We start from the raw sequence: 17,910 nt of genomic DNA, 5'->3' as shown, positions 1-17,910 counted from the left end.
TCTTCAGATGCATGGAGATGTAAGTAAGTACTTTACATAGCTTGGAGATCTTAATAATGACAAGTTACCTTAACCAACAATATTTTTATTGATTCAGTATTCGAGCATCATTAGATTAAGGTCTTTTAGAAAAGCATACCATTAGAAAAATCAGACAAAAGAAATTTAATTTATGACTGACAACTAGTACATGCAGTTTAATAAAATTTTATCAGACTGTGGGAAACATGCTGCCCTTGTTGACAGATGAACAGTTATGAATCTAAATTATTGAACAAGGTAACATTTCAATTTTGTTCACAGGTACTGTGGAATAATTAATTCTAGTCAGTTAGTCACCTGGAACTGATAGTTTCTCTGAACATGAGGCAAAAACAGTGGTTTTTTTTTTTTGCTTAAATAGATCTAGCCACAGTTGCTTTATGGAATATGCATCATTAAGATCAGTTAAAAAAAGATCAGCAGTGAATGCTGCACATATATTAAGATCTTCTCCACATATGATTTAGTCTCAGAAAAAGTAGCTTGGTTAAGGGCTGGATTAATCCTGTAGTGCATACGTGTAATGTCTAATTTCATTCTCATGCACCACTATCACATTTTAAGCATTAGTCATTTAGGACAAATAACTGATTTTTTCCCAGATCAAAAGGAGTGTCAATATACATTAACCAAATACAGTAAAACGCAATAAAAGACTCCACATAATTTTAAAACCGCCCTTGTCAATATATTTGTATTTACATAACTTCATAAACGTCTAATATGTAATGACCCACTGAAGACATTTTTACAACAAGATTATGAATTTATAAATTCAAAGACTCAGAGGCACATAGTTTAAAAGGCCAACAACACTGAAACCAATGAAGTCACAGAAATTGGAATATTTATGGACATATCACTAGTACGAAATAAAAACCACATCCAAAACAGCAACCCACCTTGGAGACATCCTTTAAAGTTAGCATGATAAAAAGTTCTCATTTCCTTCAAAAGAAAAATAATTCATCCCTCCTACCAAGCCTAGAAAATCCTATTTACAATTGTACTTTATTCAGCAGTATCAAATTGTGTATTACAGCCACTTCTATTCTGCCATTAGAATTTAATGTTTCTATTTCAGTATAGTTATATTTACAAATGCTTACAATATTTAACTCTGGTCTTCATTAAGAAGATCTGAATGAAAACAGATTGTTAAATCACAATACAAAAAGTGTTTTGAGGAGGGTGTATATTCAGTATCATTCCCAAGGAACAAGATGTCATTACTTCTGATAAAGCTCAAGTTCACCACCAAGAACAGGTCTTTAAATTATGTTAATGAAGATTAAATCTCTTCTGTGCCAAGTTTCACACACTGGGTTTTCTTTAGTCAGTCAACTTTCACCACGCTGTAAATTTTGGTCACAAACCAAAAGCATGCAAAGAATCCAATTGTCCCTATAAAAAAAAAAATTTTTTTTCAAAAAGATTCACAAATATGGAAATGTACACGTAGACAGAATTCTTCTTTCAAAACAAAGAGTTACACATTAGCACAACTAGTATAGGGTCTAACACAGAAATTAGAAACTCTCTCTGTGTGTAGGACCAAATTACATTTTTCTGTACACCAGGATATAAGTTTAGGACGACATATTACCCTCCACAGCTGATCACCTACCAGTGTCAATGGAAAGTTTACATAAAGATAGAATATGGTATTTATATAGTAACTGAACTTTAATCAAATTTTTATTTATTAATGCTTCATTACATTCAGCATCACTCAGTGGAAGAAATCACTCACCTTTAAGACCAGAGCTATTTCTGTTCTTTGTTTCTCTTTTCTCTCCCCCTGCCATCTCCACCCCAAGTCTTTCATTTCCCTCCTTTAAGCATTTCCCTATCAGGTTCACAACCACACCTTTCCCAACTGCATCCGCTCAAGTGATCAGCTATGTATGACATTAATAGTGTCATTACACTGTTCAGTTGACACCTCAATTACTGTGGGCAAACTTAGGAAGATAGTACTGCACTGATTTACATACACATTAAAAACCCTTTCCAAATTCGGCAAGCAAGCGGTAGAAAGATTTTTTTTTAAATGAAAGGAGAGGTTATTCACTTTGTGCAATAACTGGAGTTTGAGAGGTGTCCCCCTATGGGTGCTCCACTTCAGGTGCACATGCACCCAAGCCTTTGATCACCGATTTTTGGTAGCATTGGTCGTTCAGCCCACACATCCTTGTGCCCCACACTCAGGCTTCATAGGGCTGCCTGGGCGAATCGGCCTCAGTTTCTTCCCTACCATAGTAGGAAACTCCTAAGCAGAGGGGAAGGAGGGCAGGTAGCAGAGCACCTACAGAGGGACACATCTCAAAGAACTTGTTACTACACAAGGTGAGTTGTAAGGTCTGAGGCCTCTTTCTGCAGTAAAAGCAGCAGCCAGAGTGAGAAACAGCAGCCATGTACTAAGTTGCAGAGTCACATCCTCACATTCCATCTATTGCACCAAAGCAATGTCCTATCAGGCTGTTAAGAAGGCGAGCCTGTTCTAACAGAATCTACCATCACCAGATAAAGCAATAGATCCTAATATGTTTAAAGAAAACTTTGCTAATATTCTGTCTCGCAAGAAACCACTTAACAGTTGTGATTGTGAAATCTATATTGTTTTGCCTTTATGGTCCCTACTTCTCTATCTGTATGGTCTCTGTCTGATTCTTTATTGTTTGTCTGTTGCATATTTAATTTTTCAAAGTTTAAATCAATGAAGGTGGTGGGGCCTGATTATAGTTTTGTAAAATCGGCTAGGATTGGTGAAAAACAGTATTGTAGCACTTTAGTTTAAAATGATTAGTTAGGCAAAACTAAGCAGGACCCAAATTTTAACTATATGAACTGGGGTTCAAAGGGAAGTTCTTTGGACCCTAACACCAGGACACAGCCCAGGATCAGAGCTGCCAGACCTCAACACCCTGCTGATAATACCGTGCAGAAGCTGGAGCTCCGAATGACCTAATCTTGACCAGCCATCAAGAAAAGTTCATCTGCCTTACTGGGAGTGGTGAGCATTGTATGCTTAGCATGCGTATTCTGTTTTGGTAACTGTTAATAGAGGTTAAGGATATTACTGTGTAAGGCTCTTTCACTGGTAAAAGGCCCTACAGACCTTTACAGCCCTGAGTTCACTGGGAATGGGTGTTGGCCCACGGAAGGATAGAGTTGCTTCCCTTATTTCCTGAGTACCCAAAGGGGTGTGTGAGAGAACCCTAAATTGTGTGGGTAACAGAGTAACCTCTCCTTCTCTGATTAGCGTCCCTGTGAGTGCTCCACTTCAGGTGACTCCCCAACAGTGATCCCCTTAAGGAGGTGGGAGGTTCGGAACAGAGTCCAGCACTGAAGAGAGAATGGTATTGCCTTCTTGCAGCCTCCAATCTAGCAGAGTGAACCAAAGCATAATCAATGCCTGGAGAAAGTATGCACTGAAATCCACATTGCAGCTTTGCAGATCTCAGCAACTGGAACATCCCTGAGTAGGGCTACAGATGTAGACTGATCTAGTAGATAGAATGTGCAGTCACTCACATGGGAGGCTGAGCATAAGCCAAACCGTAACAGGTAATATATACACAGATCGATAGAGAGAGTGTCTTTTCATGATCCCCTAGACTGGGGTGGGCAAACTATGGCCCGTAGGCCGAATCCGGCCTGCCAGCTTGTTTTAATCCAGCCCTCGAGCTCCCGCTGGGGAGCAGGGTCTGGGGCTTGTCCCACTCCAGCCGGGGAGCAAGGTCGGGGGCTGCTCCACGTGGCTCCTGGAAGCAGCGGCATGGCCCCCCTCCGGCTCCTACACATAGGGACAGCTAGGGGGCTCTGCTCTGCATGCTGCCCCTGCCCCAAGCATCGCCCCCATTCTCCTGGGAACTGCGGCCAATGGGAGCTGCAGGGGCAGTGCCTGCGGACCGGACAGCGCACAGAACTGCCTGGTCACGCCTCTGTAGGAGCTGGAGAAGGGACATACTGCTGCTTCTGGGAGCCCCTTAAGGTAAGTGCCACCCAGAGCCTGCACCCCTGAGCCTCTCCTCACGCCCCAACCCTCTGCCCCAGCCCTGATCCCCCCCCCCCCGCCCTCCAAACCCTTTGATCCCAGGCCAGAGCACCCTCCTGCACCCCAAACCGCTCATCCCCAGCCCGCACCCCCAGCCGGAGCCCTCACCCCCCATGCCTCAACCCCCTGCCACAGCTCTGATCCCCCTCCCGCCCTCCAAACCCCTTGGTCCCAGCCCGGAGCACCCTCCTACACTCCAAACTCCTCATCCCCAGCCCCAGAGCCCACAACCCCAGCCAGAGCCTGCACTCCAACCCCCTGCCCCAGCCCTGCTCACTCTCCAAACCCCTCAGTCCCAGCCCGGAGCACCCTCCTACATCCCAAGCTCCTCATCACCAGCCTCCTGCCCTGCATCCCACCTCAGCACGGAGCCCCCTCCTGCACCCTGAACTCCTCATTTCTGGCCCTACCCTGGATCCCACACCCCCAACCAGAGCCCTCACCCCCTCCCAACCCCATTTTTGAGAGTATTCATAGCCCACCATACAACTTCTATTCCAAGATGTGGCCCTTAGGCCAAAAAGTTTGCCCACTCCTGCCCTAGACCTATCCAAAATAGGGACAAAGTCTAGAGGACTTCATGAATGCTCTGGCTCTGTCCAAGTAAAAGGCCAATGCCCTCTTAACATTTAGTTTATGGAAGGTCTCTTCTTCTGTAGACTGATGCAGCTAAGAAAAGAAAACTGGAAGGTAAATAGTCTGGTTAACATGAAACTCAGAAGAAACTTTAGGTAAAATTTTTGGATAGGATTATAATGATACATTCTCCGTGGAGCACACAGTAAATACAGAGCATGCCATCAGAGCCCCAATCTCCCCAACCCTTTGTGCAGAAGTGAAAGCCACCAAGAAGACCATCTTCATAGAAAAATGTAACAGACAACACACAGCTAGTGGCTCAAAAGGCTTTCTCAGGAGACTGTTAAAAATAAGGTTGAGACCCTAAGTGGAATAGGAGCTCTAAATTGCAGAAGAAGTTTCGTAAGACCATTCAGGAAACTCATCATGCTCAGATGTGCGAAAATGGAGAAACTGTGTACTGGCAAGTAGAAAGCTGTTATTGACACTGAATGAAACTTGATGGAACTCAGAGAGAGACTGGATGTTTTCAATTCCAACAGGTAATCCAAGGTTATGGAAAGAGATAACTGGACAGGTGAAAGATTATGGTGATTACATCAAAGATGAAGTCTTTTCCCTTTCTGACGGTGTGTCTTGTAAATTCCTGCTATTTAACACCACATGTTTTACTCCCAAATGAACAGGATGCTTCTAGTCCCAAGAACCACTGAGGAGCCATGATTGGAGTTGCAGAACATTCAGATTGGGGTGAAGTGTTCAATCCACATTCTGAGACAACAGTTGAAAACTGACTGGGAGCTGCGACAGAGGGAGAGAGGTGAGTCTGATGATGTAAGGAAACCAAACTTGTCTTGGCCAAGTTGGTGCAGTCAAAATGACCCTGGCTTGGTCTTGCTTGATATTGTTTAAAACCTTTGAAAGCAATGGAGTTGGTGGATATACATAAAAAGACCCTTTGTCCACGTAATGAAAAAGGCATCTCCTAGAGATTGGGGATCGAGTCCTCCTCTGGACGAAGATTTTGTGCACATCTTCCTGGTTGCAGTGGTGAAAGGACAGACCTCAGAAAATCCCCAAGCAAAAAATTTTTTGCGTGGGTTCAAGAGTCCAACTCCCATTTGTAATTTAGCGAAAAATGTCTGCCATGGTGTTTTACACCCAGGAGGTAAGAAGCCAAAATGACCGATGCACTAATTCCAGAGCTCTATCACTGATGCAGAGTGAGGGGGAATGGGCTCCTCCCTGACCACTGATATAATATATACAAGGTATGTTGTCTATCATGATCTTGATCGACTTGTTTTTGATTAGGGGAAGAATGTGGAGACAAGCATTTCTGGTAACTTTTAACTCCAGCAGAATGATATGCAAGTATTCCCATTTGCACTGGGCTGCATGAGGACCTAGTTGTGCTCCCCATCTCAAGAGGGAAGCATTCAATGTTATGATCTTAGGAGGATTCTTAATGAATGGGATTCCTTCAAAACCTTCTACCATGTGAGTGACTGTCAGACCCGGCTGGATACGGACACCCGCTTATTCAGACTGTGTTGGGTATGTAAATTGTTGATATCAAATATGTAACTTGACATTTTCTGTTACAAAAAACACAAGCTACCCTATGTCCCAGAAGCTGCAGATACATCCTTGCTGGAATTTGAGGACTGAGGTGCATTCTCTGGATAAGGTTCTTTAGAGCGAGGAACCTGACAGGAGGGAGATAAGCCCTGCCAGTCATTGCATCCAGAAAAAACTCCTATAAAAATTATTCACTGTGTAGGGGTCAAAGCCAATTTCTTGATATTTATTTGTAGGACTAAACTATGGAATAAGTTGTCTGAACTGCTGACAGCACCTCCCAATAAGACTGATCCTTGAGGAGTCAGTCACTGAAATACGGAAAGATTTATTTCTAGATGACAGAGGTGGGCAGTTACAACTGCTATGATTTTTGAGTAAACCCTTGGGGTGGAAGAAAGGCCAAAAGGTAGAACCCAATACTGGTCTTGATTGTGATCAAATGTGAAAAAAATCTTTTTGAGAGCGCGATGAATTGCTACATGGAAGCAGCACCTTTGAGGTCAAGAATTGCAAACCAGTCCTTGGACTCCAGGGAGGGAAATTACACCTGCTAGGAATGCCACCTGGAATTTCAGATATCTGACGCGCTGTTCAGCTGTCAGAGATCTAGAATTGGCCTCCTACTCCCATTTCCTTGGGTATCAGAAGATACCATGAATAAAACACTTTTCCTCTGTGTTGAAGTGAAACTAGTTCAATGCACCTAGACTTAAGAGTGATGTGATCTCTTGTCTCAGGAATTGATCACGATGGTGCTCCCTGAAGTGGGACAAGGAAGGGGCGGGGTGGGCAGGAGAGAGGTAAACTGTATCACATAACCAGAAGTAATGGCCTCCAATACCATTTGTCCAATGTTATAGCCTCCCATGCCTATTGGGATAGAGAGAGGCGGTGTACAAATTGAGGAAGAGGGGTAGTATAGTGCAACTGAGAAACCCTGACTATCAGGTGGTTTAGACTCTCGACCAAACCACTAAAAAAAAAAAAGGTTACTCACCCTGTACAGTAACTGTGGTTCTTCAAGATGTGTCCCCCTATGGGTGCTCCAAGGACATGACTTGAACTGGCATTTGGAAGATGTTGATGGCTGGGATGACGCAGCTGAGGTAGTCATTGGTTTCTTTTTAAAAAAATTTGACTTATTAGCCAGTAGTTCAGATGGCCTATAGAAGGTGGAAAATTGAGCAGGACAGAATCTTTGCACTGACCAAGACTTGCTAACTTCTCTTTTATTGCAACATTGGCGACATTACGTGAAGCCTGCAAATAAGTCTTCTTCAAGAGCTGACCCTCCTTTATTATGGCACTAAACTGATATTTCTGGGATAAAGGGTCAATAAAAGCATTAAAGTTCTCATAGTTCAGGTAGTCCTATTTTGATACCAGCACTAGGTGATTAGCTATCCTGAAATGTAATATCCATGAAGACTAGTTTTTATGACTGAAAAGATCCCAGACACTTCTGGTCCTTATTATGTGGGGTAGCTTTCTTAATATGCTCGCTCCCCCTTTCATTAACTGTGTCCACAACCAGAGAATTTAGTGCCGGATGTGAAAACAAAGTTTTCGAATCCCTGGCCAGAACGTAGGGTTTTTTGTTGTTTTGTTTTTTTAATCGGCATGCTTGCATGTACGGATTGCTGTTGGAGTTTGCCAGCTGGTCTTAGCTACCTCAAGAAGAGCATCTTTAATCAGCAATACCACCCATGCTGAAATGGAGGTATGCAATATAAAGAACAGATTAGACAAATACCTGTCAGGGATGATCTAGATAATATTTAGTCTGGCCTTGAGTGCAGAGGACTAGACTAGAAGACCTCTCAAGATCCCTTCCAGTCCTATGATTCTATGAATACGTCAAGGGATTTGTGATAGGAATCCTGGACTTCTTCCAGAGGAATTTGAAGTGTGTCCGCGACTTGCCTCATCAGGTCCTGGAACTGCCAAAAGTCATCAGCTAACAATGGTGGTGGCGGCGGCATTACTGCCTCCTCCTTGCCGCTGCCAATTCAGAGCGGAGAGGAGGAATGGATGGTACCAGGGAACAAGGTCTTATGTTCTTTATGAAATTCCACTGGGTACCCTCAAAACAGCTGGCAATACACTGCCCATGGATCACAATAAGGCAAAGGAAGAGGACCATAAGCATTGGGAGAGAGGTAGCAATTGTTGGTCATCCCAATTTTTAAGAGGCAGAGGTCTTGTAATCTTGCCTTTCTTGCATTTGCAGAGGAAATGCATGTCTCCTTGGAGTAAACTGGAGAGCCTTGAACTGAAAGCTCTGAGTCCAAATGCTCCTTTAGGTATTGTACAGATGACAATCCATCTTCCTGAATGGTAAGAGCTGAAGAAGTGGTAGATCTCACTACAACATGAGTAGTCAGTGATCCAGCAGATCTTGGTATGGAGAGGTGTCCGGAGGTTGCAAGGAGGCTCCTTCAGTATCATGAGGTCTTTAAGATTCTGAACCTCCTGCAGTACTGGGAGCACAACAAAACTTGGCATGGGCCTCAAGGTTGCTCCTGATGCTGCTGTCTGAGGCAGTGGTGCCAGTACCAAGGGTACCACAAACTCCAATGAGGCCGCTCCTTTGATGGTGGCAGTAGTGGTCTTCGTTACCTTTACCACCAAGATATGGGACTCAGATGAAGTCTTAGATTGTTTCATGATACCCAAAGTATTCGGAGACTCAATAGCAGTCCTCTTCGGGCCTGAGGTCTCCTGTACTGAATCTTCTTTGAGGAACTCTGCTCTGGTCCTCTTATCCCCCTCCATCTTTGAGTGGGAAGCTCTAAGTACCACTGGCAGCGTTATAGGTACTTCACGCATGGAGAGCATTGGGGATCTTGACACTGCTTTCACCTTGGAAGCTCTCTGTGACTGATCTCATTGTAGAAGGGGCATTAACAGAAGAAGAGGGTCACTTGGACAGGGGGTTCTCTGTACCCAGACCCAAAGCTGGTCACAAGGCTTCCTCCGTCATCAATAGTGCATACTTAATTCCTCTGTTTTTAGGGGATCTTCCCTTAAACGAAGTGCAAATCTTGCACTTGTTGGGAATATGTGAGTCTCCCAAGCAACATATCTGTGAAGAATGCCCATTGCTGATGGGAATTGCTTCTTGACATTGGAGACACCTTTTAACACCCAGGGAGCCTGGCATCCCAGATCCAATAAACAAATTTAGACCCCTAAATATGCGGGTGGGGGGGGTGGGGAAGGGGGGAGAAAACAGGAACTGTTCCATTCCAACAACTATAAAGTACAAAAGAACTAACCCTATATACTATTTTAACTCTAAAGAGAAAACAGGCACACATGAAATTCCTTGTCTGGCTGAAGGCTGTTGAAAAGGAATTGAGGGTGGTTCACCGAAAGAGCCCTATAGCACCTCTGTAGGGGGCATGAGGAAGCGTAGGAAAAATGCACCGTCCGAACGGGTACTGCTACCAAAAATCTCCAGTCAAGACACAGGGTGCATGTGTGCCTGAAGTAGTATCCCTCTGGGCACTCCACTTGAAGAGGCAGCTTAGATTCTGCAGAATTTAAGTATGCTATACAGGACACGAACATCAAGCAGGGTGGATTTTTACACTACTGATCTAATATAAATAAGGATTATTTACAAAACTCTTAATTGACACCTACTTCCTGAGTGCACTTAAGGATTTCATAGCTCATTGTTTAACATCTGTAATTCAAAAACGTGGCTTGGATTTTTCAACACTGTAGTTCAGAATTTAAGTTTAACTGCTGTTCTGTTAAGGTTATAATGTTAAAAATGTTCAGAGACACTGAAGACTAAAAAGGCACCCAAAAGTCACAGGTATAGTCCTGTTTAAGCAAGTTACAAGTTTATATAATTTCAGTCTTTGCCAAAGTTGCGATGGTAGAAATATTTTCATGCCACATGCTTTAACAAATATATATTTTTAAAGATAGTTTAATCATACAGTCAAAGAGGTTTAATTATCAAGACACAATTGAACTGAAGTTTAAAGACAAAGATTGCTTCCTTGATTTCTTGGAGACAGCTCTTTCATTTGACATTGAGAATAGTTCTGTCCATCCTTTTCTGGTGAGGTGTGAGAGATATACCAAAAATATACTGATGGGCACAAAAGCTATGCTGATGAAGCTACACTGACCACGTTAACATTATTCCTTCAAACTACAGCTAAAAATCAGAAAAATGGTTCATATAGATGGCTTTCATAGCATCTGTTATGAGAACCTTTGTTTCCCAGAAAAATTAGGCCAGCACAAAAGCCATGCAGATAGCTGATTTTGCCTTACTATACCTAGTATTATTGTAGCTTTAACTTGTGTAAGGGCCAATAACTAATTATTTAAGACAACATGTTTTGATAAGGAACATTATCGAAATTCAGCAAATAACTCATATGCTGTAAAATCCTGTGAAGAATCATGAATGATATCATGGTAATTTTTTTCACGCTTGCTAAACTAGTGATGTTTAACTGACTCATTTACTATGATACGTAGTTGTGGGCCCAGCTGTGAATCACAAAGATTTGTCATGTGGCTCCCAGTATCCTGCCTACTGAGTTTGATCAGTGACCTGGAATGCAGCATGGAAGCAAGTGCCTGAAGCATGTGTTACACTGACATAGCAGCAGGGCACCGTCAAAACCCTTCCTGATAGTGACAATTTTTAACGGATGAGTAAGCAGTAGCAGAACAGTTTTGATACAACAATTACAATTTTTTCTTTTTAGCTTCTATATCATCTTGGCACAGGAAGCTACTTGCCTTTAGGAGCAGATTTTGGTAAATAGCTGTTTCATTTAAGAGTTCTGAGAGGAACATATCCCTTAACTCGCCCTCTTTATATAAACACTTATCCCTAAAATATTTCAGTAACTCCATAGACTTTAAAGTGCGTCTAATTATTGGAAGAAACAGCAAACTGAAATCTGTTATAGTATGGATGTTATTCTGAGACCAAGAGTGAATTTAGAAATATGGTTGAGTTGTTTGATGTCCTTTTACAACATTCAAGGATTATATAGTTTCAGAAAATCTGAACACTATAAACAGGAAATGTTCAGTTAAAGTTTCAATACCAATTTTAACTCTGCCTGTATCCTCACTGAACTTCAAGTTAGAGACACTGACCAAGTACCACATAAAACTAAGCACATGAACTTCAGAAGTATATTTTAGTTGTCTAATATAACTCACATACCCTTGAGCCCAGTATCAGGTACGAAGGGCTAGTGGCGACAGTGTCATGGCAGATAAAGGGTAAGATACTTGTATCTTCTGTCCTGAGCCCATAATTGTCATCAGACACTGCACAGCCGATTGCTGATAGTCAGCTGCTGGTGCAACATTCATGACCCAGGCTGAGTGGGCAAGGGAACAGGAGATGCACTGGATATATTTTAATGCCCTCAGATTACATTTTATGACATGTTAACTGACCTGAGGGAAGGAGGGCAAGTGGAATCCGGCAGATGCATGTTGCCTGAGGTGCAAAGAGGCTGTTATGCTGGGCCTACTACACTAAATCCTCTTCCCTCCATGGAGAAGAGAGCTGAAGTAAAGTCCCTACCTGACTGTATGCCGTATTCTGGGGTCTATAAACAGCATGACTAGAATGGACTGGTTAAAAGACTTCTCTAGACCATCAGAGAAGCTCATATCCTTTAGTTTCTGGCCATTACAATATCATTAAGACAGACAGAGGTCTGGTTTGAACTAAAAAAAGAGTTAATTTAAAAATCAGTGTATCTAAGGAAGGCTTAAGCAGGTGTAAATGCATCTATATTAGGAGTTTAAATCAATGTAATTACATCTAGTTAGAGCAATGCAATTTTTCTAATATAACCAAGCTTAGAGTTCTCTATCTCAGTCTGAGATGCTGACTGTCTCTACCCCTCATGCATGGTCTAGAAGCAGGATGGCAGAATAAAGGAGAGCAGAACTTCTAGCTTGTATGTTGGGAGTGATTAACCTATTAGTATATAGAATATGAATACTGAAGTAGTAAATTGTGATTTACAGAAATACATATTGATTAGGTGAAGGTATTTAACTTCCAGGTGGCAGGGAATAGCAGGTTACAAATGCAGAAAATGTGCAGTTAATAGATGAAGGTTTTTAATTTTTTTTTGTAACTAATATTGTTACGATTTTAAAAGGACAATATTCTGAAACTTAGGTTCTTGTTTTCCCTAGTTTTCTTTTTAAAATGCAAAAAAGATTTCCCCCCACCAGCCATGCTCATTTAAGTCAAATACAGCTGAAATGACTTTGCTCACAACTTTAGTTAAAAATTTTGATGGCGGGGAGTTTAATTTCTCTGAAGCCCTTGGGCCTGTAAACTTGTATCCGCCAAAAGCAGATCCATATCACAAGCCACAGGGAAGTATTAAGCCTCTCCCTCCAGCACAACTTCTGGTGCTTATAAGCTTGGAAAGCCCTCCACATTTCAAACCTTTTTTAGGGTACGTCTACACTTACACTGCTGTACCACTTCGTGAAGACACTACCTACAACAATTTCAGAGTAACAGCCGTGTTAGTCTGTATTTGCAAAAAGAAAAGGAGTACTTGTGGCACCTTAGAGACTAACCAATTTATTTGAGCATAAGCTTTCGTGAGCTACAGCTCACTTCATCGGATGCATACTCTGGAAAATACAGAAGATGTTTTTATACACACAGACCATGAAAAAATGGGTGTTTATCACTACAAAAGGTTTTCTCTCCCCCCATCCTACTCTCCTGCTGGTAATAGCTTATCTAAAGTGATCATTCTCCTTACAATGTGTATGATAATCAAACCCCTCAGACAGAGACAAACACCTACAAGATCTCTATCAAGCATTCTTACAACTACAATACCCACCTGCAGAAGTGAAGAAATGGACTGATAGAGCCAGAAGAGTTCCCAGAAGTCACCTACTACAGGACAGGCCCAACAAAGAAAACAACAGAACACCACTAGCTGTCACCTTCAGCCCCCAACTAAAACCCCTCCAACGCATTATCGAGGATGTACAATCTATCCTGAAGGATGACCCAACACTCTCACAAATCTTGGGAGACACGCCAGTCCTTGCCTACAGACAGCCCCCCAACCTGAAGCGAATACTCACCAGCAACCACACACCACACAACAGAACCACTAACCCAGGAACCTATCCTTGCAACAAAGCCCGTTGCCAACTGTGCCCACATATCTATTCAGGGGATACCATCACAGGGCCTAATAACATCAGCCACACTATCAAAGCCTCGTTCACCTGCACATCCACCAATGTGATATATGCCATCATGTGCCAGCAATGCCCCTTTGCCATGTACATTGGGCAAACTGGACAGTCTCTACGTAAAAGAATCAATGGATACAAATCAGATGTCAAGAATTATAACATTCAAAAACCAGTCGGAGAACACTTCAATCTCTCCCGTCACTCGATTTCTGATCTCAAAGTGACTATCCTTCAACAAAAAAACTTCAAAAACAGACTCCAACGAGAGACTGTTGAATTGGAATTAATTTGCAAATTGGATACAATTAACTTAGGCTTGAATAGAGACCGGGAATGTTTGAGTCATTATAAAAAATAACCTATTTCCCCATGTTTATTCCCCCCCCCCCCCACTGTCCCTCAGACGTTCTTGTTAAACCCTGGGTTTGTGCTAGAAATGGCCCACCTTGATTATCATACACATTGTAAGGAGAGTGATCACTTTAGATAAGCTATTACCAGCAGGAGAGTAAGGTGGGGGGGGAGAGAAAACCTTTTGTAGTGATAAACACCCATTTTTTCATGGTTAGTGTGTATAAAAACATCTTCTGTATTTTCCACAGTATGCATCCGATGAAGTGAGCTGTAGCTCATGAAAGCTTATGCTCAAATAAATTGGTTAGTCTCTAAGGTGCCACAAGTACTCCTTTTCTTTTTACCTACAACAATGGAAGAGCTTCTCCCATCGGTGTATGTAAATGAGCACCAGACCTCATGGAAGTTAACACAAAGATTAAACTCCATCTTTGTAAAAGACACCTAAACCCTTGTTTTCAGTTCTTACTGAAGCCTAATAGGTAAAAAGGTCAATTTTGTAAAGCTTATAATGGAAGTAGTCTTACAAGGGAGTTATTAATATGACTTCATCACAACACTGCTCTGAAAAGCCCACATCTCCAAGAAACAAGGTAACACTCGGGCAACAGAACTATCTGCAGGATATTCAATACTTTAAGCTTCAAATTTTGCAAGAACATCACACTTCAAAAACCAAAACCCACTACACCATAGTACCATCTTTATTTCTAGAACATACCATCATCACCTGTAGTCCAGTAATATTTCTGGATTAAAATTCTGCTCTGCAGCTCAATCTAGGACCACCTGACCACCCATATAACATTTATACCTTGCAATGCACCCCCTCCGTTTAACATTTTAAAATATGCTTATATCATAGAATCATAGGACTGGAAGGGACCTCAAGAGGTCTTCTAGTCCACTCCCCTGCACTCAAGGCAGGACTAAGTATTATCTAGATCATCTCTGACAGGTGTTTGCCTCACCCGTTCTTAAAAATCTCCAATGACAGAGATTCCACAACATCCGTAGACAATTTATTCCAGTGCTTAACTAACCTGACAGTTAGGAAGTTTCTCCTAATGTCCAACCTAAACCACCCTTGCTGCAATTTAAGCCTACACTCACAATTTTTGACTACGTTTGGTAGTTCCATGTCTCAATTATCCTCTGCATAAAAGCATGTTTTAGAACTCATGTGATCATGGACCCTTTCATAGCTTCCAGCTTATGTCCTTCAGTTTAAACTCTGTTAAATATGTATGTATCATTCTGTGAGTGGGATGTAATATCACATTAAACAATTTGCACAACTATAGCTAACCTTAAATGTTTGGAAGACAATTTCAGGCACGTGCTTAAATGCAGCCTAGTTTCAACAGCAGGAGTTACCAATAGCAATATTAGGTAAATACAAATAATTTGTTAGTGTATCGTACTAGGTACAACTAACCTATGAGTCTTCAGATACTATTTTAATCCTTTGAAGTCAGAGGCTAAGATTTCCAACACAGAGTTTATAGCAAAATACATTAGCATAATAGCTGACCTGAAATCAAGGATTTAACGTTCAGTTATGGTTTCACAGAAAGATTCAGATATTTCTATTTATGATCTTTTTAGCGTTCCACTGCAGATGCAACTAAAATTAGAGCTAGCAATATCAAGAACCAACGATTCAATACACTTACCCGTGAAAAGAAAGAAGATCAAAACCATTATCATGGTGTAACCGAAGTACAAAATGGTGCTTGCTGTTCCTGTGATTTGCAGTTTAGAAAAGAAATAGTGTATTGCATATATCAGAAAATAAACTGCAGTAAAACCACTGGTAAGGAATGAACGCCACTGCCAGTGATAATCCTAGAAGAAAAGAAAAACTTAAGTAATATTTCCTGAAACCTGAACTTGGCTAATTACTAGATGCAAAATTACAAGTGAACTTTTCCTATTGGGTATTTAACATTAAACAGCTAAAGATAAAATTTTATTACTTTGGATCACTTAATCACAGTTCATACCATGAATCAGAAAGTCAAAGATCTACACCACAAAGGCAAAAATCTACAAGCCCAAGTAACAAGAGCCACATTTTTAAGGGTACATGCAAATATGAACTTGTGTAGGTGAAGCACATGCATCAAAAAGAAAATACTTTTGACAAAGCAAAAGCGTCTGTCTAATCAACTGACTTCTACTGAAAATAGTGAGATGGATAAATGAAGATGAGCTATATCTTACTGGTACTGAATTTGGGTACAAACGCATTCAAAATAATATTTGTAATGAGAACCCTTATCAGAAAGGAGCAATGACATTTTAAAGTTGGTCTTAATAAGATCTTAGTTATCCTAGTAGTTCTGGATAAATTCTGGAATGATAATATTTCCAGATATAGAAGTTGGATTTTGTGAAAATGTCCTGGATATTGTATAAAGTGTGAATACTGAAGAATATTTCTTACCTCCGCACACAGATGGAAATAGCAAAGCAGTATAGTGGCCTCAGAACATGTAATGACCAAAATAATGAACACAAGAAATAGGAAGCCAAACATATAATACATCTGATGGGACCTACAATCAAACCAGAGGATTAAAATAAGATAAAATGCCACTTTCCTCCAAAATAAATCTCTCAATATGAAAAAGCAGCACTAGCACAAGATGTTCATTTTTAGTATAGTCTGAAGCTTAAACAACATTTTCTCCTTCTCACAAGGGTAGAGTGTTATTGGTGCAGACACAAATGGAAGTTAACTCGTCCTTTGCTTTTCAAACAGGAATGCATGATTCAGCAGCTCTACTCTAAAATGGCAAGCAAAGAAGCTCAAAACCTAAAATTTCTCTCAGATTTGGAGGTTTAGGACGACCGAACACATCACCAGCGAAATCCTAGCTCCACTGAAGTCCACTGAATGGCAAAGCTCCCTCTGACTTCAGTAGAGCGAGGATTTTACTCAACATTTCAATCAGAAAGTGGCAGAGTGGTAAAAAAGTGTCAATACTTTAGAAACAGCTTAGAGAGATTGGATAACTAGATTGTGCCAGAAGGATGGCAGATTTTTCATAGTAGAGTAATTTGTTAGCATACTCAGAGTACACATCTGAATTCACTGATGCTGGACGAGTATTTAGTGGGTTATTTTGAATGGTTAAAGGAATTACTTCCTAATGCCTATATGAAGATTTGGGAAAAGGAAAAAATCTGTTTTCCTGAAGCAAGAATACTGTTCTATAAAGGCTAAATTAATAAATCCAATGTAATATACTGTTCACTTCTTTCAAATATCTACCATAATGTCAGTTTCAGAGGCATTTTTATGAAGTCAAAGGTGTAGTGCATAAAACTTAGTGCAGGTCAGCTGCATGCTGGTAAGAATGAGTTATTTCTCTACACACATGGGCAAAAATAAAAGCATGGAGTGCTTTCTGAGTAGCAGAATATTAAATGACGAACATTTTCATTTCTTGTGAAATGATCAATACTTTAGAAAACACTACGGGCAGGGTCAAGCTCTCTAGAGAAGAAAAGGTTCAAAGAGAAAAATTACAGCTTATATGTTGTGGGAGTTCAAATAAGTTAACTTACCAAATACTATTTAGAATGAAGAAGAGTTGTATGAAGATGCACCCAAAGGGCAGAATCCCTCCCATGACAATGCCAGGTAATGGTTTTGTGTAGAATGATTGTTCAGGAATCTGACGAGGAATCTGATTGGTACGAACTGGGTGTTCAATAGCCTTTAAAGAAAAGAAAGATAGATTCCTAAATAGGTAATAATTAAATACATTTGACACTAGCAGTAGAAAAAAAAATCTACATAAATTTGTATTTAACAAACTGGTGGCTGCTTAGTACCATGCGGTCATTGTTTCTAGCAGCCCAACAGCCTCAGAGCAAATGAAAACAATAGGGTTGTCAAGCGATTAAAAAATTAATAGCTATTAATCATGCTGTTAAACAATAGAATACCATTTATTTAAATATTTTTGGATGTTGTCTACATTTTCCAACATATTGATTTTATTTACAACACAGAATAGAAAGTGTACAGTGCTCAC

General features: G+C 40.9%; 1 protein-coding gene across 1 annotated transcript in view; it reads right to left on the bottom strand.

Annotated features, from left to right (window-relative positions):
* Positions 1 to 69: 69 nt before the first annotated feature.
* Positions 70 to 17,910, bottom strand: part of TM9SF2 (transmembrane 9 superfamily member 2) — a 64,151-nt gene continuing 46,310 nt past the window's right edge. The window contains exons 14-17 of the mRNA XM_077812990.1: positions 17,438 to 17,589; positions 16,311 to 16,422; positions 15,538 to 15,709; positions 70 to 1,446 (exon numbers count right to left, since the gene is read on the bottom strand). Of these exons, the coding sequence (XP_077669116.1) occupies positions 1,379 to 1,446; positions 15,538 to 15,709; positions 16,311 to 16,422; positions 17,438 to 17,589 (504 nt within the window). The 3' untranslated portion in view covers positions 70 to 1,378. The remainder of the gene's footprint in view (positions 1,447 to 15,537; positions 15,710 to 16,310; positions 16,423 to 17,437; positions 17,590 to 17,910) is intronic.

This window comes from Eretmochelys imbricata, chromosome 1 (genome assembly GCF_965152235.1).
Source record: "Eretmochelys imbricata isolate rEreImb1 chromosome 1, rEreImb1.hap1, whole genome shotgun sequence".
NCBI lineage: Eukaryota > Metazoa > Chordata > Testudines > Cheloniidae > Eretmochelys > Eretmochelys imbricata.
The sequence above is the reverse complement of the archived record's forward strand: the minus strand, read 5'-3'. Positions and strand labels throughout refer to the sequence as shown.